The sequence below is a fragment of the Capricornis sumatraensis genome, chromosome 3 (genome assembly GCF_032405125.1).
Source record: "Capricornis sumatraensis isolate serow.1 chromosome 3, serow.2, whole genome shotgun sequence".
NCBI lineage: Eukaryota > Metazoa > Chordata > Mammalia > Artiodactyla > Bovidae > Capricornis > Capricornis sumatraensis.
Window position 1 is genome coordinate 15,906,583 of NC_091071.1, and position 24,615 is coordinate 15,931,197.

A 24,615-nucleotide genomic window follows, 5' to 3' on the forward strand; every position below is an offset into this window, starting at 1 on the left:
AAATACTCTGGACCTGAGAACAGACCCGTGTGGCTCGCCCTGGGGAGAGGGTAGGACTTGTAGAGCCCAAGGGTGAGGCTGGGGGTGGGAGTGCTGGTCCCAGGCCCCATTTGGCCAGGCAGAGCCCCTCCATTCACACCGAGGTGAGAGCCTGGAAGGGGAAGCTGGCCCCAGCTGGACTCCCAGCGGCTTAGCCAGAGCTTTGAAGCCAGAGGGGGTGGGAGTGAAATCAAAGTGTGAAGTGGGGTGGGGGAGGCCCAAGGCAGCCATTTGGTGTGGGGGAGGGGGTAGTGGAAGTGAGGGGGCAACAGGCCTGGGGGAAGGGAACTGGAACATGGGGAGGGAGGCAGGGGGCTTAGCAAAGGCTCAGTACATTGGTTTGGAGCCCACATCCAGGTAAGCCCCAGGCCCAGGGTAGGGCAGTGGGAAGGGGCCCCCTTGGAGGAAGTGCGAGGCAAAGGATGCTGAGGGTGCTGCTGCTGGGTATCCTGAGCCTGCTGGCCCGGGCTGCAGCTCCAGGAAGGCGGCTGAGTAGGGGGCTGGGCGCCCAGAGTCTGGAGCCTCCGGGAAGCTGGGATTCCTAAAGAGCAGAGAGGTATCAGGACAGGCGAGAGGGGACCACCCCCTCATCTCAGCCTGGAACAGCCCAGCCCTGTGCCCCTGACCCACTCACCTGATTGGAAGGTGACTGGGGGCCCCGTGGAAAGCGGCAGGGTGCAGCAGGTAGGCCTCAGCACTGGGGCCACTGCAGGGAGGAGCTGGGGCAGGGGCAGCTTCCCCAGGCACTGGGGCCTGCTCTGGATCTGACTCCCGAACATCCCCACCCAGTGTGGAATCACAGGGACCACCTGGAGCATCTGGGGAGACAGAAGGGCCAGAGCAGGTTAAGGAGGATCGGCATCTCAGGCCTGGTCCCATCACCTCTGGAATGACACTCACCTCCACTCCCATAGCCTGCTGTGGCTGCCGGCTCTGGGCCCCGCAGTTTCCTCTTCACACGGGCGTCTCGCTCCCTGGGGGACAGTGATGATGATGGTGATGATGATAATGGTGATGATGATGGTAATAATGGCACTTACCAGGTGCCAGGCACTTCACCCAGGGATCCTATCAGGTAGGTGCCATTATTATACCCATTTTACAGAAGAAGGAATAGAAGGACAGAGAATTAAATGACTGGAAAACAGTAGTTGTTTAGTTGCTAAGTCGTATCGGACTCTCTTGTGACCCCATGGATTGTAGCCCGCCAGGCTCCTCTGTCCATGGGATTGCCCAGGCAAGAATACTGAAGTGTGTTGCCATGTCCTTCTCCAGGGGATCTTCCTGATCCAGGGATCAAATTCACATTTGCATTGGCAGGCAGGTTCTTTCCACTGGGCTACCCTGATAACTTGTCAAGAGCGATACTGTTACATTCATCATATTCATCAGGGTGATCCTCGAGTTAATATCTCTCTCTTCTGCCTGATTCTAGGTGTCTTGAGGGCAAGGGCCAGCTCTGAGGGGTTAGGGTTAGAAGAAGCTAATGTCCTAACCAAAACTTTACAGCCCACCATAATCTGGCTCCCTATTACCTCTCTCACTCCACACCAGCCATGTTCCCAGATACTCACATGGTTCCCTTCCATACTTCCTCCGAGTCTTCTCAAATGTCCTCTTAGTGAGGCCTTTCCAGGACTCATCTCTCCAGTCCTGATCTTCTTTGCTTTCTTTTATCTATAGAACTTATCCCACATATCCCTAACGTATTTGCTTCTCTTGTTTACTTGTCTGCTCTGCCACTTGAGTCAGCTCCACGAGGGCAGGGGCTTTGGTTTGTTCTGCACCTTCACTGCCTAGAACTGTGCCCGGCACATAAGCAGGTGCTAAATAAGTATTTGTCACAGCAGTGAGTGACAACACGTGTTTACTTACATTGGGTTCCAGGAGTCCGGCACAGTGCCCGGCACACAGTCAGTAAACATTTGATGACAACGACTGAATGAGTGAATGATGCCCACCTCTTACAGTTTCGGCCATTCTCCCGGAAGCCCTTGGCAAAGGGGTTGGCTGCAATCTTCAGTTGCGTGATCTGGGGGCAGGGTGAGGGGGACGCCACACACCCAGAGTCAAGACTCCTGCAGCCAGGGCAGGGTGATGCCACCCGCTCCAGCAGGGTCACTCACCCGTGGGTTCTGGTAGGCTGTCACGGAGATGAACGTGGTCTCCGGGAAGCGGAAGGAGGCAACGCCCCCCCAGTGTTGGCTGCAGAGCTGGGCAGCCCGCACCAAGTGTATGCGGGGCTGATACTTATGCATGGAGTGCAAGATCAGCTGAGAGGGAAGAAACAGGAGTGACTCCCTACCCTGGTCCCACCCCAACCCTCATCGGGGGGTCCCAGCCTGGGCCTCACGTGGCCATGGGGGTCCAGTGTGCTGTTGGTGAGCTTGACACGGTGGAAAGACACAGGCTGCCGCATCCAGTGGGCTCCAGTGGCAGGGGAGTCCGGGTGAATGTAAACACGGTCAGGCAGGCGGGGCTCTGCCTTGCCGCTGGGCTCCCAGCGCCGGCCCTGCCAGCGGTAGCGAGCCCCATCCACTGGGACCACGTCCAGAAGAAACAGGTAGCGGGCCTCGGGGTCCAGGCCAGTGACTGATACTCGGCAAGCAGGGAACATGCGCCTGGGATGGGGGAAGGGATCAGAGAGTCCTGGAGCTACCCACGAGTCGGGGCTGAGCACAGCACCAGCAAGGCGGCATAGTCACTGGCTCATCCAGGTCTGTCACAGAGACTCGAGGAACGTGGAATCAGAACTCAGAAGGCAGGATCTTAGAGCTGTAAGCCTGTCTCATTCCATTTTACAGATGAGAAACAGGACAGACAGGTCAGGTGATGTGACCAGAGGCACACAGCAGGAGAGGAGCAGAGTCTGGACCCCTAACCCCTCAAACTCCACTTGGAGAAGCAGAAGTGACACACCTTCCCCCCAGAAATCTTGCCAGGAGCCTTCTGCTCCCCACCCTGGTCTCCTTGCTTCATCTTCAGCACCAGAATCTACAGCTGCTGGACAAACTTGCTTCAGAGAAAATAAAGAGAGGACTCACATGCTAACGCCTGAGCTCCTGGGCTAGAGAAAGATCCGCTGACCATACTGACCATATCCCTGCCTCCAAGGTGACCCCAGAACCAGTCACATACTGACCCCCTGATCCTGGCCAGATTTCTCTGATGCTGGTCAGTGGCTGGTCCTTGACCCCCCCTTATAGTCTGAATCCTGAATCTAGGTGCAGACTGACCCCTCATCTAGGCCACATACTCACTTAAAGCCCAGCTGGACTTCCTGTCCCTAGCCCAGAAAGATCTAGGACACTTGTCCTAGGTTAGTCCCTAAACCAGCCAGACCACAGACTGACCCTTGACCCTTGCCACAGAATGACCCCTGATCCAGGCCACAGTCACACTCTTAACTCAGGCAGAGCTCTAGCCCCCTTAGAAATCCCCACACCAGCCCCATCACCAGGAACTCTGCCCTTCCCACAACAGGAACACACTGGGTTCTCTGACCCTGGCCCAGCCCCCTCACCTCCCAGCTTTGGTGATGATCATCTCTGTTCCCACGGAGTTGAACTCTTTCCACAGCTCCTGGTTCTCCAGGCTCAGGCTGACTCCAGGGAGTGAATGAAGGCCCTCTGGGGCTGAAGCGGGTGGCGGCTCAGTGCCCAGGGATGGGGGCAGTGGGGGTAGAGGTGGGGGAGCAGCCAGAGTTCGGGGAGTAGCCTCAATCCCAGAGAGGAAGCAGTCCAGTTTGGGAGTGTCCAGATCTGGAGATGGGAGAGAATGAGGGGCCAGCTGAGGGCCACAGCCCCCACCCCAATACCTACACCGAGCTCAATTCTCTCTGCTCACCAGGGTAGCGGTAGCCCTCTGCCAGGGCAGGCGGGAAGCTGGAATCTGCCCCAGGCTGGGGGGGCCCAAGGCGGTAGCCAGTCCCCAGGGAGGGGTACAACTCTCGTGGGTGGTACATGGAGTAGTCCTGTCTGGCCTCGGGACACGCTGCCTACAGTGCCCCAGTGCTGAGAGATGCCCCCTTTATAGCTCACAGCTCAGCCCCTTCCAGATCCAGGATCACAGCCCCTCCCCTCTTTGGGGCCCTGGAGTTAGGCTGGGGTGGAGACCCCTGGGGCCTGGAAGGGGTCCAAGAGGGGGCCGGATACCTGGGTACCCTCCCCTCCTCCCCTTCCCCCCAGGCTTCATTAGCCCCGACCCCCTGCCCCCTCATTACATAATTAACTCCTCGGCCTGATTGATCCCCGGGGCTCGACAGGGACGCAGTTTGGCGCTTCCGGCCAGCTGGTCCCCGTTCCCACGGGGGGAGCCCCGGCTAGGGATAATCTACTGAGGGGCGGGGCCTGGACCCTGGAATGGAGCCTGGAATCCTGGGGCAGACCTTGGCGCCCCAGACTTTTCTGGCAGGTGACCCCCCCCCCCCTTCACTTGGAGGACGAGACTTGGAGGGAGGAAGCATGACTGGAGGGAAGGAGCAGGGCTGGAGGGACGCGGCCTAAGCTTATTGATACGCGGGGCACTGGGGACCCCGAGGAGTCAGCAGCCGAGGCCTGAACGCTGGAGTCCTTCCCAGCTCCCATTCTCTAAAACCTCCAGCCTCGGCCAAGTCTCAAAAGTTTAGAGACGTTCACAGCTCGACGGTCTCTGACCGCTGACGCCCGGGTTTCCCAGAAGGTCCCGCGTTGGGGAACCCTCGGAACTACACTTCCCAGCAGGCCTAGCGCCGACGTTCGGCGCGAAGGGGACAGGCGGATGCCGCTGGGGCCGCTGGAAGCTGTAGTTGAGACGAGGTGGGCGGTGAAACCCTCCTCGCCGTTGCCTTCCAGGAGAGCTGCCCCTAGGCGGCGTCAAAACGCTTAGGCTGAGAAGATGCCGATCAGCTGAGGTCAAGGCCTAACGAGCTAGAAAGGGCTCCGGGATCTCTGCCGGCAGTGAGATCTGCCGCGGGTGCTAGAGAAGACAGCTGAGTCTCAGGAGCGAAGGCTCCCAGCTTTGCCGCCGTGCCTACCCCATGCCTCGGGGACTCAAAGGGGAACAGGTCTATAGAGGCAGGAATTCGCATCTGAGTACCCCCTTCCCGGATTTCACATGAGCCTGGGGCTGTCTCCACTCCATTGTTTTATTATGTACAAACGCTACAGAACAAGGGGAGCAGACACGCGTGGGGTAAGAGGGGCCCGATGGGAGGAGAACGTCACGGGGCAGATGGTGCACTGGGGCCAAGAGAGCAGCACACAGGCCATATCTAGAGGGCAGGCGGGGTAGGAAGGGGTTTAAAAACGAGATCCAAGCCAGCCAGATCGCAGGGAGGTGCGGGGGTGTCGTCCACTTTGTCCACCTTCCGATCTCCCCCCAAGGTCACAGTGCATGCAATAAAATATATGTACAGGAGCTGGATCCTTCCTCGAGGGTCCAGAGCTCCGTTTGGGTGAAGGGAAGCCAGTGGCGCCCCCTGGCGGCCAGGCCGGGCTGGCGCCACATGCGTCAGGAGCAGGGGTCAGTCCCAGCCGTTGTCTTTGATCATGTGGTTGAGTTCAATGATGTACTTCCCCTCTTTGTACTTCTGGCTGCTCTCGAAGGCCTGTTCCTGAAAGGAGGGAAGAGGCTGTTATACTTGGAGGTAGGGCAGGGCCTAACCAAAAGGGTAGGGGTTGGAGAGTGGATATGATGAGCCCCATTTTACCTATGAGGAAACTATCACCCAAGAAACCAAGCCACCTCCCCACAGACACAGAGCTGGTAAATGGCAGGGCCAGGTATCTCACTAATAGGGGATAGACAGAACTCTCTGAGTGACAGGTACTTTTCAAGTATTAATACTAATGTTGGCTCCAATAGAGAGGATATGGAAGCTTCTCAAAAGTTCCAGGGAATACAAACTGGTAGCCTCAGGACCAATTTTGGCCTATGCATTTAGTTCAACCAACAGAGTTTAATAAAAATAGCTTTCAAATACTAAAACATGGGGAAGGCCATGCTCATTCCATTTGACCAGAATGTCCCCCTCTGGAGACCTACATTGCCCCTTTTGCAGATCCACAGAATCTGCTTGGCCCTGCAAGCACTTGAATTTTTGACCTCTGGATTAGGCCACTTCTTTATTTTACAGAGGTCCAGAGGGGGCAAACCACCTGTCCAGGAACACAGAGCAAATCTGTGGCAGGGCCAGGGACTAACTCAGGGCAGGGTTCTGTCTCTGCCTAGGGCGTTCACCTCCCAGAGGCACTACAGCCCCAGGAGATGCCCGAGGATTCCTGTCCCTTGCAATTTCCCGAGAGCATCTCCTTTTGCTGCATCTAATCTGATCCCCATAACAACCCTGGGTGTCAGGGGGGTCCCATTATCTTCCACTACCGATAAGGAAATGAGAGGATAGTGAAATCAGACACTGAACAACCGCAGTGGCAGTGAGGGCAGTGGAAAAGGAGGCTCATGGATCCAAACTCTATGTTGCTGTTGGGTTTTGGGCAGCTTCTCTGATCCTCTGAATGGCAATAGGAAGCTGGGGGTCAAGGGTTTGAAGTTTAAAAAAGAGAGAGAGAAAAAATGAGGATTCTGATCCCTGTTCTGTTACTTACCAGCTGTGTGACCTTGGGGAAGTTACCTAACATCTCTGGGCCTTCCTTTCTTCTTCTACAAAGTGGAGATAATAACAGACTACCTACAGGATTGCTGTAATGAGTGAATGAGATAAGATATGCCAAGCATATAACAGTGTCTGGCACATACGTATTCAATAAACAGTCATTCTGATTATATCCTCATCTCAAAAATGGGAATGCTTGTGGCTGCGAGGAGAAGGATGAGTTAAGAGAAAAACCTTAAAAGCCCTTGTAGGATGTGAGAGGAGAGAACATTGTCAAGGGGTGAAAAGATAAGTTTGACTTGGGTGATTTGGACCTGTACACCCTGAAAGATTACCAGATGACGGCTTGTGAGGAGGAGGTGATGTGAGGTCAGGTCAAAGGCTAGCCTGAGGTCAGAGGTCACTGACTCACATATTTCCAGCCCAAAGTGGTCTTGCAATTTTCACAATGGATGTCAGCGACGGCATGGAGGCCTGTCAGCAGCACCCGCTCCTCGGCTGGCCCGCAGCCCACGTTCACCCTGTGGGGACACAGGAGCAGTCCCAGGGAGGGTCCTTCCATCACAAAGCCCCCCTCTAGCTTGGATCCAACTGTATCTGTCCTTAGCACGCAAGAGAAGGGGAAGCACAGCTTCCTACCCAAACCAGGAGACTCTTGAGAGTGTCAGTATGATGGCAGGGGTCACAACTCACAACAGAGGTCAGAGAAAAGAAGATGGGAGAGTGGATACTCACACAGAGTTGAAGAGGTAGGCTCGCCCCTGACTGCCCTGGAAGGACTAAAGAGTGGGAGGGAGAGAGGGAAGGGCTGTCAGGGCTACTGGTGGGGAGCTGCCAGGCAGTCCCTCTAGTCTCCCATTCCAGCCCCAGCTGTGACCCGGTTACCTTGGAGATGAGGTCGTCGTGGTTGGCCAGGTGAGCGCGGCAGTGGGCACAGCTATACCTCCGGTGACAATCATCCAGGTAGGCCTGAAACGTCTTGGGCTTTGAAATCCGCACCATGGCGGGGGCCGGGGGCAGTGGCCCCACGCGGGGAGCGGCCCACGGGGAGCAGAGGGAGCCCAGTGCCTGCAGGGGACGGAGTGGGCTGTCAGGACCCCGGCTACACACATGCAGGCACGCCCTGGGCCACGGGGACTCTCTCTGTCACACTTGGCTGCTGTCTTCTCTCCCCAGAGCCAGCAGCCTCTCCAGGGGCCAGAGCTCTCAGTTTTGACTCACGGAGGAGGCCTCAAGTTGCATCAACGGGGAAACTGAGGCTAGGAGGAGCCCCAAATGAGTCACCCACCTGCTTTCGGCCTCACCCCTGCTGACCTAGCAATTGAAACTGGAGGAAGGGGCTCCAGAATAGATGACTGTCAGTTCTCCGTTTAGGAGGAGCTTGCAAGGGGTTGGGGATTGTATTGGTCCTTACGACCTCATCTGAACTGCAGGGGTTGGGGGCGACTTCCCTTGAGGTCCAGAGAGTTCACCTGGGGAGAGGATCCCTCACCTGGAGAAGGCAGGAGGCCTCACTGAGGGTGGAGGGTCATCTAGGAGGGGAGCGGCTCTTACCCGGGGGCGCTGAGGCCTTGCCTATGCCAAGGGGATCTTACCTCTATCGCGGAGCCTTACCTGAGACCCCGGGGCTCACCTGGGGAGCAGGGGTGGGGGGCGGGCGCCGAGGGAAGGGGCAGTCCTCGCCGCCGGGGCGGGGGCGCGGGGCGACGCGCAGCCCTGACGATGCGGTCCTCACCTCGCCTGGGCGCGCGGGGGTCCGGTCCACCGGGGTGGCCTGGCCTGGGAGAGGGGGGCGCTCCTGGTGGGCGCCGTCCCCCCCGGCCCGGGTTCGCAGCCGCCGCGACTTGTTTACACCGAGACCAGCTGCTGCCGCCGCTGCGGCGGGAGGGGGAGGGGGCCGGCCTCTGGTCCCGGCGGCCGCCGTGACCAATCGGCGTGCAGTATGCAAATGAGGGGGCGCGTCACACAGTGGCCAGCGCAGGCCTGGGCTGCCCTTCCCCCTGCTCCCGGCCCAGGCCGGCCCGGAAATGCGGCTGCGGCCCGAAACCCAGCCGGCCTGCCCCACGGCCCGGGCCTGGTCGCCCACCTGGCCTCCAGCGGCCCTCGAAGGGGTGAGGATCTGAGATACCTGACCTGACCTAGCATTAGGAAGAAGATGGTGTCTGGAGTGGACACACGGCCCCGGGAAACAATAGTCATAATTATCTGCAAACGTTTACCCACTGCTCATGCATACTCCCTTAAACCCCACAGCAATCGGAGGAGGTAGCTTCTGCTATTGTTTCCATTTTCCCCGGGAGCTGAGGTCCACAGAGGTCCAACAGCTCTCCAAAGCTTATCCAGCTGATAAAGAGGTGAAGTTGAGATTCTCACTTTGGTCCATGGTTCTTGCTATAGCGCTAGGGACAGACTCTCGGATGGGAAGAGCTAAAGGTATCCATCCATGTTAGAACCCCGGGAGCCAGAGCCTCAGAACAAGACCATTCCTACTGTTGTGCATCCCCTCTTCCAGGCAGCCTCCTCGGATGCCCTGCAGGGTTATCAGGCTGGGTTAGCTGTCTTCCCCTTTCTCACCTCCGAACTGGGTTTAAAATGAAAATGTTTAAACATGTCTGCCATATTAGACTTGTCTTGTTCCTTGCCCTGTTCCCAGTACCCAGTCTGGCTTATAGCTGATAATCTTTGTGAAATATGTGATTCATTAAATGAATAGGGTAGTAGGGCTCCAGGGGGTGGAGGAATTGGAGAAGCTTCTGGAGTGGGAGACCTGGGAATGGAACACTGGAATGGCTAAGGTAGCAGATGGGCAGCCATGCCCATCCTCTGAAACCAGGTGAGGTAGGCTCGCTGGGGCAAGTCAGGGCCTTTGCTGTGTGCTTGGGGCTCTTAATGTCCTCAGGAGAATGGACCCATTGTCTGTGGCTCTGAAGGTGCAGGGGGCCTTGCAAGGGACATTCCTGAGTATAGTGGAGGCCAGGTTGGCACAGGGTGTGGCATTACTCTCAAACTGGAATGTCGTGGAACCAGTGGCTCAGGGTGGTTGAGGGCCTCAGATTGTGGCCCTCAGCTGGCCTCTTCCGTCACAAGCTGCCATCTTTGTAGTCTTCTAGAATCTACCCACCCCCACCCCCGTCCCCTCAAGCACAAAAACGTGACTGAGAAGAATATATTTATTGGGGAAGAGAAACAGAGGAGAGGGTGAGGAACCTCTAGGTTAGGAGGCTAGGGCAGGTGGTCCACGGCTGTCCAGGTAGCACCTCAGGGCTGTTGGGTAATCAGTTATGACACCAGTGGCCCCCAGGTTGAAGGCTGCTTCGAAGTCTGACTCTTCATTAAGGCACCAAAATACCACCTGGGGGGAGGGAGGAGCTTGAAGTTTCCCAACAACTACCGGGCACTCCCCCTTGTATCCAGAAGCTGGAGCTGATCCTTACATTTTCAGGAATTTTGCAAACTGGTTATTAAACACAGCCTCCTTTTTTTTTGGCAGGGCGTGGGGGCATCTCCAGTTCCTTAACCAGGGATTGAACCCACACCCCTGCAGTGGAAGTGCCAAGTCTCAACCACTGGACCACCAGGGAAGTCTAAACTCAGTCATTATTAAGTATTATATAAACTTACAATTCAATAAATTATATTCAAAACAAAGGTAATAAACACTCAAAACTCATCACTTCCTGATTACTACATTTGATTCCATGTTCTGGAAGTCACCTACTTCTATCAAATGTATAAGATGGAAATGCTATATAATGTATCATGCTACCAGATGATATATCTCTTCCCAACTCCGTTCACTGAATTCATGTTGGTAGCCTGAAATCCGCCAAGGTGGGAGTGTATACAGCAAGGAAATTACCTAATGTTCAAATCAAGGCTTCCCTCCCCCCACATCCCCAAGTTAGTAGTGGAACATTTACCAGCCTGCCCATATCTCCCAACCTGCCCCTATCTGCTGCTGCTCAGATTGTATCTTCCCTGCCTCCTGAGTCCTCTCCTGTGGGCCCTGAAGCAGGTGGAGACGGTATCTGTAGCCTGGGCTAAGTCACTGGCTGGACCTCTCAGTTTCTTATTTTGACAAATCAGAGTGACAGTCCAACTGTCCGGACTCACAGTGAAGATGGCAGAGCAGGCAGCCTAATCTGAAAGAGCTATGTCATCCCCAGGCCTCACTTACCCCACATCCAATCAGTGGCCGAGTCTGGGCCTGTCTGTGACTTAACCCTTCCATCCATCCTTGCTGCTGCCACCTAAGTCCCAGTCCCGTCAGTGGCAGCATCAGCTACCCAGTGACTGCCTCCACACTGGCCCTCACAATCCCTCCTCCACGTGGTGGCTGGCTGGAGTGACCCTCACTCGACAAGGCTCCATTGAATCAGGTCTCTCCCCTGCTTACGGCCCTCAAAAACAACCCTTCCCTTTGGGTTGAAGTCTGAGTTCTTCGCTGAGGTTCCCGGGCTACCTTCTCCAGGTCCCTGTTGCCACTTTCTCCAGACTGCAGGCAGGTGGGACCCCTCAGTTCCTCTGCGGGCCTCTTGCTTCTCCTGACCTTCCCACACACTGAGCCTCCTGCCAAGACACTCTCCCCTTTCTCTCCCTGCGAGCCGGCTCCTTGTTTCTTCTAGAAGCTCCTCTCTGGCCCCACAGATGACAGCACTCTGTCCCCTTTCTGCCCACTGGCTGCCCCCGTAATGCCTACTTTTCCTCTCCTGCCCCTGATGGTACGCTCTCTGCTCCTTCCCCAGGACCACAGTGCCTGTGGTCTGAACACAGTCAGTTCTCAACCAAGGCTTGCTACTTAAATTACGTGGTCAGAGCTGATGCTCGGGGACAGGATCGGGTGGGCTGATCTGATCTTTCCCTGGACCCCCTGGTCTCTTCCCAGCCCCCTTTCATCAGGGATCAGGACAGTTCCATACACCATCACCATCACAATGACTAGCCTTTACCAAGCACTTACTAGGTATCGCCTACATAGCCACAGGAGTTTAAAACATCATTATCCCCATTTTACAGTTGAAGAAACCGAGACTCAGTGACCTGCCAAGTGACCCAGCCAGTCAGAAGCAGAGCCAGCAGGCCCACGCTATGAACAACCACTCGCTCACCTGCACCCCTCGCTGCTGCAGGTGTTGGATCAGACTCTTCCTCATGATGAGCCTGGAGGGGAGCAGGGTCACAAAGGTCATGATGAGAGGGGACTAAGTGGAAGGGCGGTGACGGGTCTCTGTGGGGACACCCCACCCAGCCTTCTCGCCCACCTCACCATTTGGCAACCACGGCCGCCAGTTGATTCAGCCCTGAGCGGGAAAACGGGAAGTAGGTCCTGTGGAGAAGTGGTGGTGTGGTCAGCCCCTGGGGTCTCTCTCTGTCACAGGGGTGGGGTGGGGTGGGGTGGTAGTGACCCTTCGAGCAGTCTCACCCCACTCCTTCTGGAAGGACCTCTGTGGTTGCGCAGAGGAATAAGTCACCCACTGCTCGGTGGCTTTGAGGGTATGCCTCTGCCCTCACTGTTTTACAGAACAGACACTTAAGAGAACGAAAGTGACCTGCCTGACGTCACACAGCCCATCCATGGTGGGGCTGGGGCCACGACCCAGCAAGATTCCCCAACTGGATAGGCGGTCTGGAGTTCCTCATGGTTAGGGCTGACCAATTTCAACCACTTCGCAGGTCAGCTATTGGTCCCTGATTGCCCCACTCTGACTTTAGAGGCTGTTACAGTGCTCCGGAGCAGGGTCTGTGTGCTGTGTGACCTTGGGCAAATTATAGAACCTCTCTGAGCCTCAGATCCTCCATGGGTCCTGTGGGGTCATGATTCCTGCATCTCCTGGGGGTGGTAAGAGGTAAGGCTCAAATAAACGAAAGGATGTGGAAACACCTTGCAAACCCTGGATAAAACGTGATCTACACCAAGTTCTGCAGTAAAATGATCTCTTTGTGGGATGGGGGGTGGGGGTGGGGGGGTTGGCTGGGAGCTTCCCTGAAGACAACAGAGGAGAGTAGAAAACACTGGGACAGCTACAGAGAGGGCTCAGAAGGCAAAGGAAGGGTCCCAGAGGGAGAGCTGGCAAAGTATCCAAATTCCTGCTACTTTGTTCAGCTGTTACTTTGTTAATCCTTATGTCCAGGCAGGAAAATGCCTTTCTGTTTGAGAATCAGAGAGTGGTGCTATAATTAATAACTATCTCCCCAAGCAGACTGTAAGCTCCTGGAGGGCCCTACCCCACTCACATTCGTCTTATTTACTAGTGCAAGTGCACGTGAAACAGAGTAGGCATTCAAGATATTTGTTGGATGAATGGATGAATAAATGCACCCTTGTCCTAAAACTCCATCCACATTATCACATATTTACATAGAAGTTTTTTGGAGGGGTTGGTATTCATGAATGCTTGGTGAGAACCATTATCTTCAAAAGCCCCTGTGGGTGATCCTTGAGGGTAGTCAGGGATCTGGGGATATTGGGATCTCCTGCTTTACATGGGGCCCTGCACAGTCGGGTTTGAGGTGGGGGATATTTCTCTTTTTTTGAAACTTAATTTTATATCACAGTAGAGTTGATTAGCAATGTGTTAATTTTAGGTTTCTGGGGCCAGAAGCCTGGGGGAGGATTTGGAAGATAGATGGGGACCTAGTAGGTACCTGTTGATGATGGTCGGCAGGAAGCAGATGAGGAACTTCTCGGGGATGGAGATGAAGGGCAGCAGCCCCAGGTAATAAAACAGCAGCACCCAGAACCCTCGGCTCAGTGTGAAGGAGGTGGGCATCTCAGGGTTCTAGGAGGCAAGAGGAAGTAAGGAGGGGGATCAATCTGCTCCAGGGGAAGTAGAGAGGAGGCTTGGGCTGCGGGGGAAACAATTTTTGACATTCAGGAAACCCTACCACCTGCAGGAGCAAAGCCACATCTCGGCCCAGCGTTCCAAGCCCTGCCCCTCTGGAATGACTCTCCTCACACACTTCCCCTGCCTCCCCCAGCCCTATCCCTGGAGACTCTGCTCAGGGCTGCTCCAGCACCCCCAGACCCCCCTGGCCTAGGCTGCCTGGGGAGGCACAGAGGTGCAGAGAGGGATGGGGACTCACAGCAGCCTTGCATTTCTTCATGATGGAGCTCTTCTCCGAGGCCCAGATGGTGATTTCGTTGCGGTCATAGTGCCTCACCAGGCCTGCTATCTGGGAGGAGGACGGGGAGGGGAGGGGGAGTCAGGCCTCCGTCCAGCCCTGGGCCTGCACCCAGCCCTGCCTGCACCACCACCTTGTGAATGAGCTCTTCATTTCGCTCTTTGACTTCCACACTCATGGGCGTCCGCGGGAACCTCCGGAACAAGTCCTCCAGACGCAGCATGTGCCGGTCGGCCCCGCGTGCAAAGTGGCCTGGGGGTGGTGGGGAGAAGGATGGGAGAAGAATTGCTGGGGTGGGGACGAGAGCCCAGGGGCAGGGGGTGGGTCCCAGAGGAGAAGAGGAGGCAGGAGGTTGAGGCGGGGACCCCACTCCAGTAGGCGCAGCCCAGCGCTCGCAGCCCACGCTCTTGCCTGGTGAGAAGTAGACCTCTAGCTCTTCCTTTAAGAGGGGCAGGTCCTAGGGAGAGCAGGGAGCAAGTCACCAGGAGGGGCATGGAGGGGGGGTTGGTTCTCTGGGCACAGTGGGGGGCTGCGGCAAAGCCCACCTCAAAGTTCAGGCTGCCCACGTCCCTGTTCACACCTGTCTGGCGGAACAGGTTTTTGTCGTGTGACACCACCACCACGCCGTCCCGAGTCAGGTGGCAATCGAGCTCCAGGAGGTCCGCTCGCTGGGCCATGGAGCTACGAGAGCGAAGGTCAGTAAGTGGCTGGGGGACAGGGATGAGCCAGATGGCAGGGTGGTGGGGAGGCTGAGGGGAACATCAGGTCTGGCCACATGTGCAGGCAGTGCACTGCGCAACTCCCGGGGGCTCCAGTCACCCAGATCAGGAAGTGGATGGCACCCCTTAGCATCATGCCTCACACAGCTGGCACAACCTTACCCAGCAGCATGGCTGGGCAGGTGGACTCACTTCTCCATGGCCTCCATGGTGTTCTCCAGGCGCTCTCCAGACCCTGTATGGGGCAGCTGGCGTGGGTTCCTGGGGCCTGGCCTCCCTCCCCCCACACCCCCTGCCCCTTGCCTCATCACTTCCAGTCAGGACAGGTTGAACGGCTCCTTTTTCCCTATTCAATCTCGTGCCCTGCCATCCTTATCTCCGCCTACCTTGAACTCTGCCCTCCCTTTAACATCCTGCCCTTGGGACCTAGCCCTCTCTGCTGCCCACCTGCCTCGCAGTCCTCACTCCATCCTCAGGAGTGGCCACCGTGTGCCTATCCCAGCCCAGCTCACCTCCGCGGTGGGCCCCCAGGCGGGGACGGAAGGCTGGAACCCACGGTGTGTGCAGCAGGCGAGGTCGGCGCAGGAAGAAGAAGGACACCATGACATAGCTGCCCAGGGCGGGCAGGGCGTAGTAGAGCAGAGGGCTCATGGCCACGCCGCCTCTCCAGGCTCCGGCAGCCGTGGAGCTCAGCTTTTCCCGGTGGACTGTGCTGCTTCACTGACTGCCTGGCTGATGTAGGCTGACTCCACCACCGGCCGCCACCACACCCCTAGGGACCTGCTGAGCCTGCTGCTGGCTGGAGGCCAGAGTGCAGGGCTGAGCTGGGGATGGGGTAGAGCCAGAAGAGACCAGGCAGCTCTGGGCCTCGCACACTAGGCCCTTCGCACAGCCCAGCCTCCCTGTCTCCGTGGCTACACCAGGGAAATCAAGTCAACCCTCCCCCCGCCAGGCCCACTACCACACTCCACCTTCCCACTGGTGCCTGTTGCCAGAGTATATATACACCCCTTGCCGTTTCCAGAGAATCTGGGGGTGTGCAGGGTGTCCCTGAGTCACTCTAGAATCATCTCCAGCCAGTTAGACAGGAAGCCATCACAGAGGGGACAAGACAATGAATAAGGGGGAACTGACCCCGACTCAACAGACATGAATTGGAGCAAACTCTGCAAGAGAGTGGAAGACAGAGGAGCCTGGCAGGCTGTAGTCCATGAGGTCGCAAGGAGCTGGACACGAATTAGTGACTGAACAACAAGACCCCACTCTGGCCAGGAGTCTAGATCCCACTCCCATCCTCAACCCTGGCCAGCAGGGGAGCTGAAGGCCACCATGCCGGGTAAAGCATCGGGCTGGAGAGTCAGCGCTCAGGGCAGCAAGGGTGAGGGTCAGGGCGTCGGCGAACAGAGAGAGAGCCAGGGCCATCCATAGACACATCTCTATATTTATATATTAGATACAGGCACAGGGGTGGGCGGGGGCCCTGGGCGCTCCACAGGCCCCCACCTCCACTTCTGTTCACCCACACACGGAAGCAGCAGGGATGTTAGATGTGGCAGCTTTGTAGGGGAGGGGTTGAGACCTGGGGCCCCGCTCCTCAGGGATACTAGCCCTTGAGCCTTAGGAATGTTCCTTCAGGGAAAACAGGGTGGGGTTTTAACGAGGCGAGGGGCAGGGCTGACCCTGAGTCCCAACTCATGTCCTCCTCGCCCCTCCCCCACCGCCCCTCAGTCGGTCCGGGGCAACCAGAGCCCTTGGATTCCAGAACTATCAGAGACTGGGAGAGCTGGGCAGACAGAGGCAGAGCAGCAGAGGGGAATTTGCTTTGGGGCCACCTGAGCCCCTCAGGTCCTGGGCGGGGGGCGGGGAGGTGGGCAGGAGGAGGAAAGGAAGGGCGTGTTGGCCTGCCTGAGGCAGGACGCCTGAGCGAAGCGAAGGGAGGTGGCCAGGCCCGCCCTCCACCCCAACCTGGGCTGTCGGGGGGGGGGTCTGGGCTGGGTACACGGTCCATTTTCTAACAGTCCAGCAGGGGAGGGGCAGGCAGGAGGCAGGGCCTAGACAAAAAGGTAGGCAGGAAAGGAACCATCAGCGCCGGTGGCTGACCTGCCTGAGCCCCACCCTCACTTCCCTCCTATCACCTTGCGGCTGGGTGGCATGCAGCTGGCTTTCCTTATCTGTCAGTGCGGGTAATATTAATACCCATTTCAAGGTACTGCTATCGGAACTAAGTGAATTGATACAAGTCTTGCAGGAATTTCCTCTCATTATCAGGCTGTCTCCAGGAGACTGAGGCGCGGCAAGGTGAGGTGTCTTGCACAATATCACACAGCCCTTATGAAGTAGCAGAGCCGGGCTTTGAACCCGGGTGTGTCTGCCTTACTGTTATCAGGCTACAGCTGGCCAAAGACAGACAGGAAATGAGAGGAGGGCCACACAGCAGTGTGGGTGTAGCCCCAGCCAGGTTCCCGAAGGTGTGTGAACTGCTGACCTGGACACCAGGTGAGAAAAAGCCTGGCATGTGGGTCAGGCTGGGTGCTGCTGGCTCCTCCCAAAGCAATTACTGCTCCCCCTGCCTCTCTGCCTCCCCTGGGGGAGCCAAACCCTGGCTCCGTTTCCTCAGGTGGATGAGGGGGGCCCTCCTGGGGCTGGAGTCTGCAAGATGTTGACATGGGGGAGACATACGGAGCTGGGGACCACAGGTCTGTGGCCAAGGCAGGCTCTAGCCCTTCTGTTGCCACCAAACACGTGGCTCGTGGATGTGAGCAGGCTTGTGACCGTATGGAGGCATGTTGGGCATTCTCGTCGCAGGGTGAATCTGTGCAGGGGTGGGGGAGGCACTCACCAGGCCCCAGGAGCAGAGGCAGCCAGCCAGGTTAGGAGGCCTCCAGCACCCCAGGCTGGAAGCGGGCTGTCTCCTGGAAGATGAGCTCCTTCAGTCGTTCCTTGGGTAGATCATCCAGCTCCATGTCGAAGGTGAAAGGTTCCTCGGCCACTGGCTGGGGTGGCAAAGAAGTGGGGTGGCTCAGGGCAGGGACCGAGGGAAGACCCCCGTCCACCTGTCAGCCCTGCCACTAGTGGCTGGCCCACCTCATCCGTTGGGTCATAGTACTGCTCCAGGTAGGGGTGAGCCAGCGCTTCTTCCACTGTGATCCGTTTGTTGGGGTTAAAGGTCAACATCCGGTCCAGCAGGTCAAGAGCTAGGAAGTGCAGGGGTCAGAGGTCAAAGGGAAGGTCACAGAAACTCTCGGAAGCACTACTTGGCTTCTCTGCGTTCAGAGGCTTGTTGGTCCAGAGGCCTCTGTGTCCCAGAAAGCCGCTGGGCTCTTGTACCTTCCTCTACACCCAGTTTTTATTATACAAGTTCCCAAGTCTCTCTCACCTTTGGGGTCTGACTTAGGAAAAAGCTTGGCCCAGGCCACCTTGGTCTTGGAGGGCAGAGACTGCAGGTAGTTTCGGGCTTTCATGTTGATGATACAGTTCAGGTCCTCCTGGGATGGGGAGCCCAGAATACCTGTCGGTAGGGCAGGTGACTTGGTGAGCAATCTCTCCCTTCCGGGAACAGAAGGAGCCAAGAATAAGAGCCTTCCGCCAGCCTGCTCCAGGCCAACCATTATCTCCCAGCCAATACTATGGGGGTGAAGAGCAGGGGGTCTGGATCGGGCAGCCCCAGGTTCAAATCCTGGTCTGAGCACTTCCTAAGTGTGGGGTGTATGGAGCCTTGCTTTTTCCATCTATCCAATGGGGACAGTATCTGTAACTCAGTGAAACACTGTGAATCCTGCAGGGGCTCCTGGACCACACATGGTGGTCCCCTTGACCTGACTCCTGTGGACTCACTGACCCTGAAATGAAGTCGCTCAGTTGTGTCCAACTCTTTGCGATCCCATGGAATATATAGAGCCTGCCAGGCTCCTCCGTCCATGGGATTTTCCAGGCAAGAATACCATTTGGGTTGCCATTTCCTTTTCCAGAGGATCTTCCTGACCCAGGGATGGGTCCCAGGTCTCCTGCACTGCAGGCACACTCTTTACCTTCTGAGCCACCTGGGAACTTTGACCCTAAAGAAATCTCACCTCCAGTAAGCAAGTTTCCCTCCCACTCAGCTGGCCAATACCCCCTACCCAGAATGTGGTTGAGCTGGTCCAGGTAGTGCTTGCCGGGGAAGATGGGCCGGTTGGAGAGCATCTCAGCCAGAATGCAGCCCACAGACCAGATGTCGATGGACTTGGTGTAGCCCTGGGGAGGAGGAGAAAAGTGGTGGACTCCTGGGCCAAGCCGGCACCCCTGACCCTAGGGTCAACACCAGCCAGGGAGGCAGAGGGCAGAGGCCTGGGGAGTGAATCCTCAGTTTCTTTCCATAGCCCAAGGACCAGAATAATGTGACAAGGCCCAGAAGGGACACTTCCTGCATCATGAGGGTCAGTGCTGGACTCAGAGGTGGCTCCAGGGCTTTCTGGGATCCGGTCTCTTCCCTTCACGGGTGGGTGGGCCCCCTACCTTGGAGTTAAGCATGATCTCTGGGGCCCGGTACCAGCGTGTGGCCACGTATTCCGTCAAGAAGCCAGTGTGGTCGTGCTCGGGATCAGCAATCCGGGCAAGACCGAAATCACAGATCTAGAATGCAAACCAGGCTGCTGAGCTCAGTGCTCAAGGCCTCCTGGGCCCAACCAATCCTATCGCCCATGTCTCTCCTACCCATGGCAGGAAGGGGACTACTGGTCACCCTGAAGCCTGAGACCCCAGGGGCAGAAGGAGACAGGCACGCAACCCTCAGACCTTAAGGTCGCAGGTGGTGTTGATGAGCAGGTTGGAGGGCTTTAAATCCCGGTGGAGCACGTTGGCGGAGTGGATATACTTCAGGCCCCGCAGGATCTGGTACAGGAAGTAGCATACGTGGTCGTTGCTCAGCTGCTGGCTTTTGAGCAATTTGTACAGGTCTGTCTCCATCAGGTCCTGCACGATGTAGCTGAGGTGGGTGCCAGAGGCCCCCCAGGTGGGGGCAGTGGGAGGCAGTTGGTTAAGAAGAACAGACTCTGCTGACCAGGTTTCACATCCCTCCAGCTGATGCCCCTGGGACTCAACAGATCTGCCAGCTCATATCATGAGCTGGGCAAGGCCCACACTTAGCAGGCGAACTCAAGGCCTCTGCTGGATCGCAGCTGGTGACCCTGAGCAAAGCGTCTCAGTTCTGTAGCCTCAGTCTCCCTATTGAGAAAATGGGGATAATAAACTGGGAAGCAGGAGAACGTGCCAGCTAAGAGCAGTAACTCTGGAGTTCACCTGCCAGTGTCAATCATTCCTGCACTGTTCATTCATTCACTTTAGGAACTCAAGCCCTGTCTGCGCCTCTCTTCCTCATCTGTAAAGCGGAAAAAAAATCCTTTTTAGAGAGTGGTGGTAAAGATTAGTTGAGAGATGACCCAGGCAGTGCAGCCAGCTTGGTGCCTGGCATGTTGTAAATGTTCGGCAAATGTGAACTAGTATTGCTGTTATAAAAGACTGAGCCACATGGCTGTTGAGAAGGTTAAATGAGATTATGTATGAACACCATCTGGCAGGCAATAAATGTTTGCTTAAAAATAAATGCCTGCCTTATGGGGATGGTTTGTGCAAGACGAATGAGGAGAAACTTCCCAGCGGCACGCTCCTACTCCGGGGGCTTGGCCCTACACCCGAAGACAGAGGAGTAAATGTCCTTTTATACTCTAAGATAAAAAAAGAATTAAACATAAACAAACAAATAAACGTCATGTGGGTTGTTTCTGGAAGACTCAGTTATGGCTGTCTTTCAGAGTCAGCCTCAAAAGGGCCTTCCGAGAACACCTGGACCAACCCTGCTAATTTAAAGATGAAGAGGCCCGGCATGCTGCAGTGACTTGGTTAAGGTCACACGACAAGCTGAGGGTGAGTGTGGAAGTTTCCTGCCCACAGTTTGTGGTGGGGGCTGCAAACAGTGCAGTACAGATCACCACTCTTGGGGGAAGGACTGGGATGTGGGGGTGGGTGGGGCAGGGGAGAGGTGATGGGTGTAAAAGCTCCTAACAGAGCCAGGCAGGAAGTGGACCCACAAACTAGGAAAGCAATGTGTGTGTGTGGGTCGGGGGGGCCACAAAGGCAGGTCTGTTCCTCCCTGGGCAAGGTACGAGTCCACAGGTGACTGGGGTGGGACTCTGAGCAGGAAGTCCCAGAGAGGGGACAGGTTCTCGTCTGGGGGAGGGGAAGAGGCAGCCACAGAAGCACTTGATTTTATTTCAGTTTTCTGAGCCTCAGTTTCCTCATCTTTGAAATGGAGCTGCTGAGACCCATCTCCTAGGGCAGTTGGGAGTTAGAGTAAGAAATGTCAAAGCACTCGGCTTGAGCTGCACCAGACTCACAGTAGGCCCTCAAAACAGGGCAGTGTTCTTCCCGCCTGCCTTCCTGCCAGTCTGAGGACCCAGAGAAACAAGAACTGCCATCAGTTAAACAAAAGAGCCGACTGTGGGCAGAGGCTGGATCTCCTCAGAATTGCCGATGTCAGAGGACAAAGCTTCCACAGGGCTCATCTTGCCCAGCCCCCTACGAAGCCAAGATCGAGAGAACAGACTTGCCCAAGGCCACACTGCCTGGCCGCAGCAGGCCAGGATTCATCTGAGGCCTCTCTGCCTTCTTACACTGTGGCCTCTTGACCGCTGGAAAGTTTCCTTTACTGGGTTTGTTTGGAGGGAGGTTGGGAAGAAGGGAAGAGAAAACAAGCCCCTGTTCTCCCAGCCCGGCTCTGAGGCTGGGCCTGGCCAGCCGTCTGGCCCAGGTGAAGGATACACATCCCTCATGGCTTCCAGGGTGGGTGCTCGCAGAATGTCTCGGATGCCAATGACGTTCTCATGGCGGAAGCGCAGCAGAATCTGAATCTCTCGCAACGTGCGCTGGCAGTAGGTCTGATGCTCAAAGGGGCTGATCTTCTTGATGGCCACTCGAGTCTTGCGCACATGGTCGTAAGCTGAGCTGAGAGGGCCAGAGAGATGTTGGTGTCCAGGCCCGGTGGCCCCACCCAGGCCTTGGCAGGGCGGGGAGGGAGCAGGAGAGGGCTCTGGCCAGTCATAAACAATGCTGGTTCCTTCCTGCTGTGAAGGCCTGGGATCTCCAGGGAGAAAGCTGGGGACCAGCCAGCCAGCCCTTCGGTGACTTCACAAACAGAGGAAGAGACTGACCGCTCACTGACTTCCCCTCTCCTCAACCCTTTCCATTCGAGCTGCCCTGACCCCTCATCCTCCCCTTCCCACGATGGGCTCACTCAAGCCAAGATGGGTCCAAGGGGTGGGAGATGTGGAGGACTGGACAATGAGGCAAATACAGTGAGAAGGAGGGAGTCGGAGGAGGGACTGGAGAGAAGGGAGAGGCAGGGCCGGGGCGGGTGTCAGGGGGAGGTTCCTGGGCAGCAGAGCTATGTCCAGATGAACAAAGGCCCAGAGCACCCAGTGTGGATAGGAGAACTCACAGACCCCTCCTAAAAGTTGCAGGAAGGTGTTCCTGGACCCCTCATGGCTCACTGGGTCCCTGGCCCCAGGCCCAAAGCCCCACCCCACCCCACCCAGCCCTGAGCTTTGCTCTTTTTTCCCAAACTCCTTGGCACGCCTCACTGGGGGGTGATCCAGGGCATCCTCTCCCCAGTGAGGGGACCCTCTCTCCTTCTTCACTAAGGATATCACCTCCCCAAGAAGACTAATTCTCTTCTCCTCATCCCGTGATTATGGGGTCCCCAAGGTCCCCAGAGCTCCCCCACATACACTCAGATGCCCTACCCTTCATTATTGAATAGTCAGTTCAAAGCTCCCAAACCTCCTCTCCTGAGACCTTACGCAGTGACCCCCTCCCCCAGAAAGCACTCAAAGGCCCTCTGCCTGGGACGCTCCCCAGCCTCCTGAAGCCCCAGCTTCTTCAGGATGCTCAGAGTCCGCAAGGCCCAGAGAGCTCTCAGCACCCCTCTCCGCCCCCTCCCCAGAGACGCCCCCTCCCCCAGAACGCCCCTCACCTGACCATGCCGTACGCGCCCTCGCCGATGTACTGCAGCTGCGTGTAGCGCGGGCCCACGTCGAACGGCTGCCCCTTTACTATCTCCACCTCCCCCGGGACCCCCGGGCCGACCCCATCAGTTCCCCGGGGCTCCCCGCCCCCGCCCCCCTGAGCCGCCGCCGCCGCCGCCATCTCCACTCCTCCCCTCCCGCCCGCCCGCCTCCCCCCGGCGGCCCCGCCCGAGGCCCCGCCCCTTCCCGCCCGCCCTCTCACCCGCGGAGCCGCGCGCGCCAGGCCCCGCCCCCGCCCGCCCCCGCGGCGTCACGTGACTCTCCCCGCCGCGCGCGCGCGCGCGCCGTCTTCCCGCCGCTGGGGCTGTGGTCCCTGGCACCTGTCGGCGTCGTCTGCTCCAGTCAACGTAGAAGCTCCCCAAGGCAGTCTCGAGACTGTCCAGACCCTCCCCCCCCAACACCCCCCTACCGAATGCTGACCAGTAGGGCGTCCCGGTGACCTCACCCAGAGCCACCTGGAGCTGGGACCCTGACCGGGCCACGTGGCCCCGCTGTGCCCACTCGGCCCGAGGAGTGGCCCGAGGCTCGAGGTGGAACCTCCTGGAGCCAGGCCCGATGCTGAGTGATATGATGCTTGTTTCATAGTAGCCGTGACAGGTGGCTTCCTCACACATGGGGCCTCTTTCACAGATGTGGAAACTGAAGGTGACTGGGCAAGGTAACTTGATTGCTGGAAAGCCCAGGCATCTTGACTCCCTGCCTAATGGTTTTCGGATGGAGACCTGTCAAAGTGAGCTAGGGACCGGACCTCAGCAACCTGGCAGTGCGTGTATCCTGAGGGCAGATAATCCCAGCCTAACTTTACATGGAGGCGTAGGGAAGAGGTGAGGGCTACGTGGACTGGGTTTGGTGAAAAATACACTCTCATGCTTTACTCAGAAACAGCAGGATAGCTAACATTTTTGTTGTCCTTGGATTTGACAAAAATTGGAACCGAGATCATCATCTTTTGCTCCTGTGCTAGACTTTATAGTTTACACAGCATTTGGTCCACTTCAATTTCTTCATTAGAACCACCCCACAGTGTAGGTTTCATCTGGTTTTCTGAGCTGGATGAGCAGGCGGCCATGTCTGTCTTGTTCATTGCTGTAGCCCCCACCCACCCGCATCCCTACAGTCAAACGTAGACACTCAAAAATTTTGGAATAGGTGAATCAAAGTTTTACAGAATGGGAAATCTGAGAGTTGAGGAGCTGAGACTAACATGTATCTTCTGACACACAGGCAGAGGTTCTTTTTAATTGCATTCTGTCTCCCAGACTGGTAAAACTGAAGAGACCATCCAGTCCGTCTCCACTTCACAGTGAAGATGTGAGCTGGGAGCTTCACAAAACACATCTCCTAGGCTTCAGGAAGTAATCACGTTGTTTTTGTCTTCCTTGGAAGCTGGGAGTATGTCCTTGTATGCATTAAAGATCAAGAGACAAAATGGAACAGAAATTATGATTCTGAAATTGCTCATAATTAGATCTATGGTCAGGCATTCTAATTCAGATTAATAACACTGAGAGTTGCTAGTTCCCAGTAACCCACAAGTCAGTGAAGGTTCAAGATGTGCTAATTAGATCAATGGGTTTTTTTTTGTTGGTGGTGTTATTCATTTGATAAGCTATTGACTGGCACTGTGTGCAAAGCTCTGAGCTAGGAACTAGGGCTGATAAAAGATTACTGGATAGTGTGAATTAGTAGTTAAGAGCAAGAGCTCTCTGGAATCAGGTTGCCTGGATTAGAATCCCATTTAGGCCACTTGTCATGTTATCCTGGGCACATTACCCGACTAGCCTTTCTACTTATGGAGTTCTCTTCCACTGAAGATGCACAAACAGAAATCACTGTAATCCAGAATGGATGGGTGTAATATGTAGGGTATGCTCAGGGGTGGGTAAGATCACTCTAGGGATCTCCTGCCACTGTTAGGAATCGGGTTGCGCAGCAGGAGTGAGTGGCAGGCTAGCAAGGAGCAAAGCTTCATTTGTATTTCCAGCGACTCCCCATGGCTCACGTTACTCCCTGAGCTCCACCTCCTGTCACACCAGGGGTAACATTAGATTCTGATTGGAGCGTGAACCTTACTATGACCTATGCA

At 56.4% G+C, this 24,615-nt stretch overlaps 4 protein-coding genes across 7 annotated transcripts; all 4 read right to left on the bottom strand.

The window, feature by feature from the left end:
- Positions 1–366: 366 nt before the first annotated feature.
- On the bottom strand, positions 367–4,003 carry TBX6 (T-box transcription factor 6). Its single transcript, XM_068969044.1, has 8 exons — positions 3,886–4,003; positions 3,563–3,800; positions 2,393–2,660; positions 2,166–2,312; positions 2,001–2,071; positions 940–1,013; positions 674–857; positions 367–580 (listed from the first exon to the last, which is right to left on the bottom strand). Exons 1-8 carry the CDS (start codon positions 4,001–4,003, stop codon positions 367–369), a joined length of 1,314 nt encoding a protein of 437 aa, XP_068825145.1.
- A 1,192-nt stretch (positions 4,004–5,195) lies between these two features.
- On the bottom strand, positions 5,196–8,483 carry YPEL3 (yippee like 3). The gene is made up of 5 exons (XM_068968205.1): positions 8,367–8,483; positions 7,517–7,699; positions 7,367–7,410; positions 7,044–7,152; positions 5,196–5,632 (listed from the first exon to the last, which is right to left on the bottom strand). The coding sequence occupies exons 2-5, from the start codon at positions 7,631–7,633 to the stop codon at positions 5,543–5,545; spliced, it is 360 nt and encodes a 119-aa protein (XP_068824306.1). The 5' UTR covers positions 7,634–7,699; positions 8,367–8,483; the 3' UTR covers positions 5,196–5,542.
- Positions 8,484–9,845: 1,362 nt separating this feature from the next.
- Positions 9,846–15,724, bottom strand: GDPD3 (glycerophosphodiester phosphodiesterase domain containing 3). 4 transcript variants are annotated; one of them, XM_068967072.1, is made up of 10 exons: positions 14,985–15,724; positions 14,665–14,707; positions 14,299–14,434; positions 14,165–14,210; positions 13,887–14,005; positions 13,715–13,804; positions 13,277–13,410; positions 11,898–11,957; positions 11,740–11,791; positions 9,846–9,983 (listed from the first exon to the last, which is right to left on the bottom strand). In XM_068967072.1, the coding sequence occupies exons 1-10, from the start codon at positions 15,121–15,123 to the stop codon at positions 9,846–9,848; spliced, it is 957 nt and encodes a 318-aa protein (XP_068823173.1). In that variant the 5' UTR covers positions 15,124–15,724. The 4 variants fall into 4 exon arrangements, with proteins under 4 accessions (XP_068823173.1, XP_068823171.1, XP_068823172.1 ...); XM_068967070.1 differs by lacking the exon at positions 9,846–9,983 and having other exon boundaries at positions 10,574–11,791; positions 13,887–14,210; XM_068967071.1 differs by lacking the exons at positions 9,846–9,983; positions 11,740–11,791 and having other exon boundaries at positions 11,953–12,387; positions 13,887–14,210.
- A 216-nt stretch (positions 15,725–15,940) lies between these two features.
- MAPK3 (mitogen-activated protein kinase 3) lies at positions 15,941–22,650 on the bottom strand. Its single transcript, XM_068967069.1, has 9 exons — positions 22,478–22,650; positions 21,268–21,450; positions 19,246–19,435; positions 18,967–19,083; positions 18,591–18,705; positions 17,849–17,980; positions 17,557–17,666; positions 17,312–17,465; positions 15,941–16,523 (listed from the first exon to the last, which is right to left on the bottom strand). The coding sequence occupies exons 1-8, from the start codon at positions 22,648–22,650 to the stop codon at positions 17,343–17,345; spliced, it is 1,143 nt and encodes a 380-aa protein (XP_068823170.1). The 3' UTR covers positions 15,941–16,523; positions 17,312–17,342.
- Between the last annotated feature and the right edge of the window lie 1,965 nt (positions 22,651–24,615).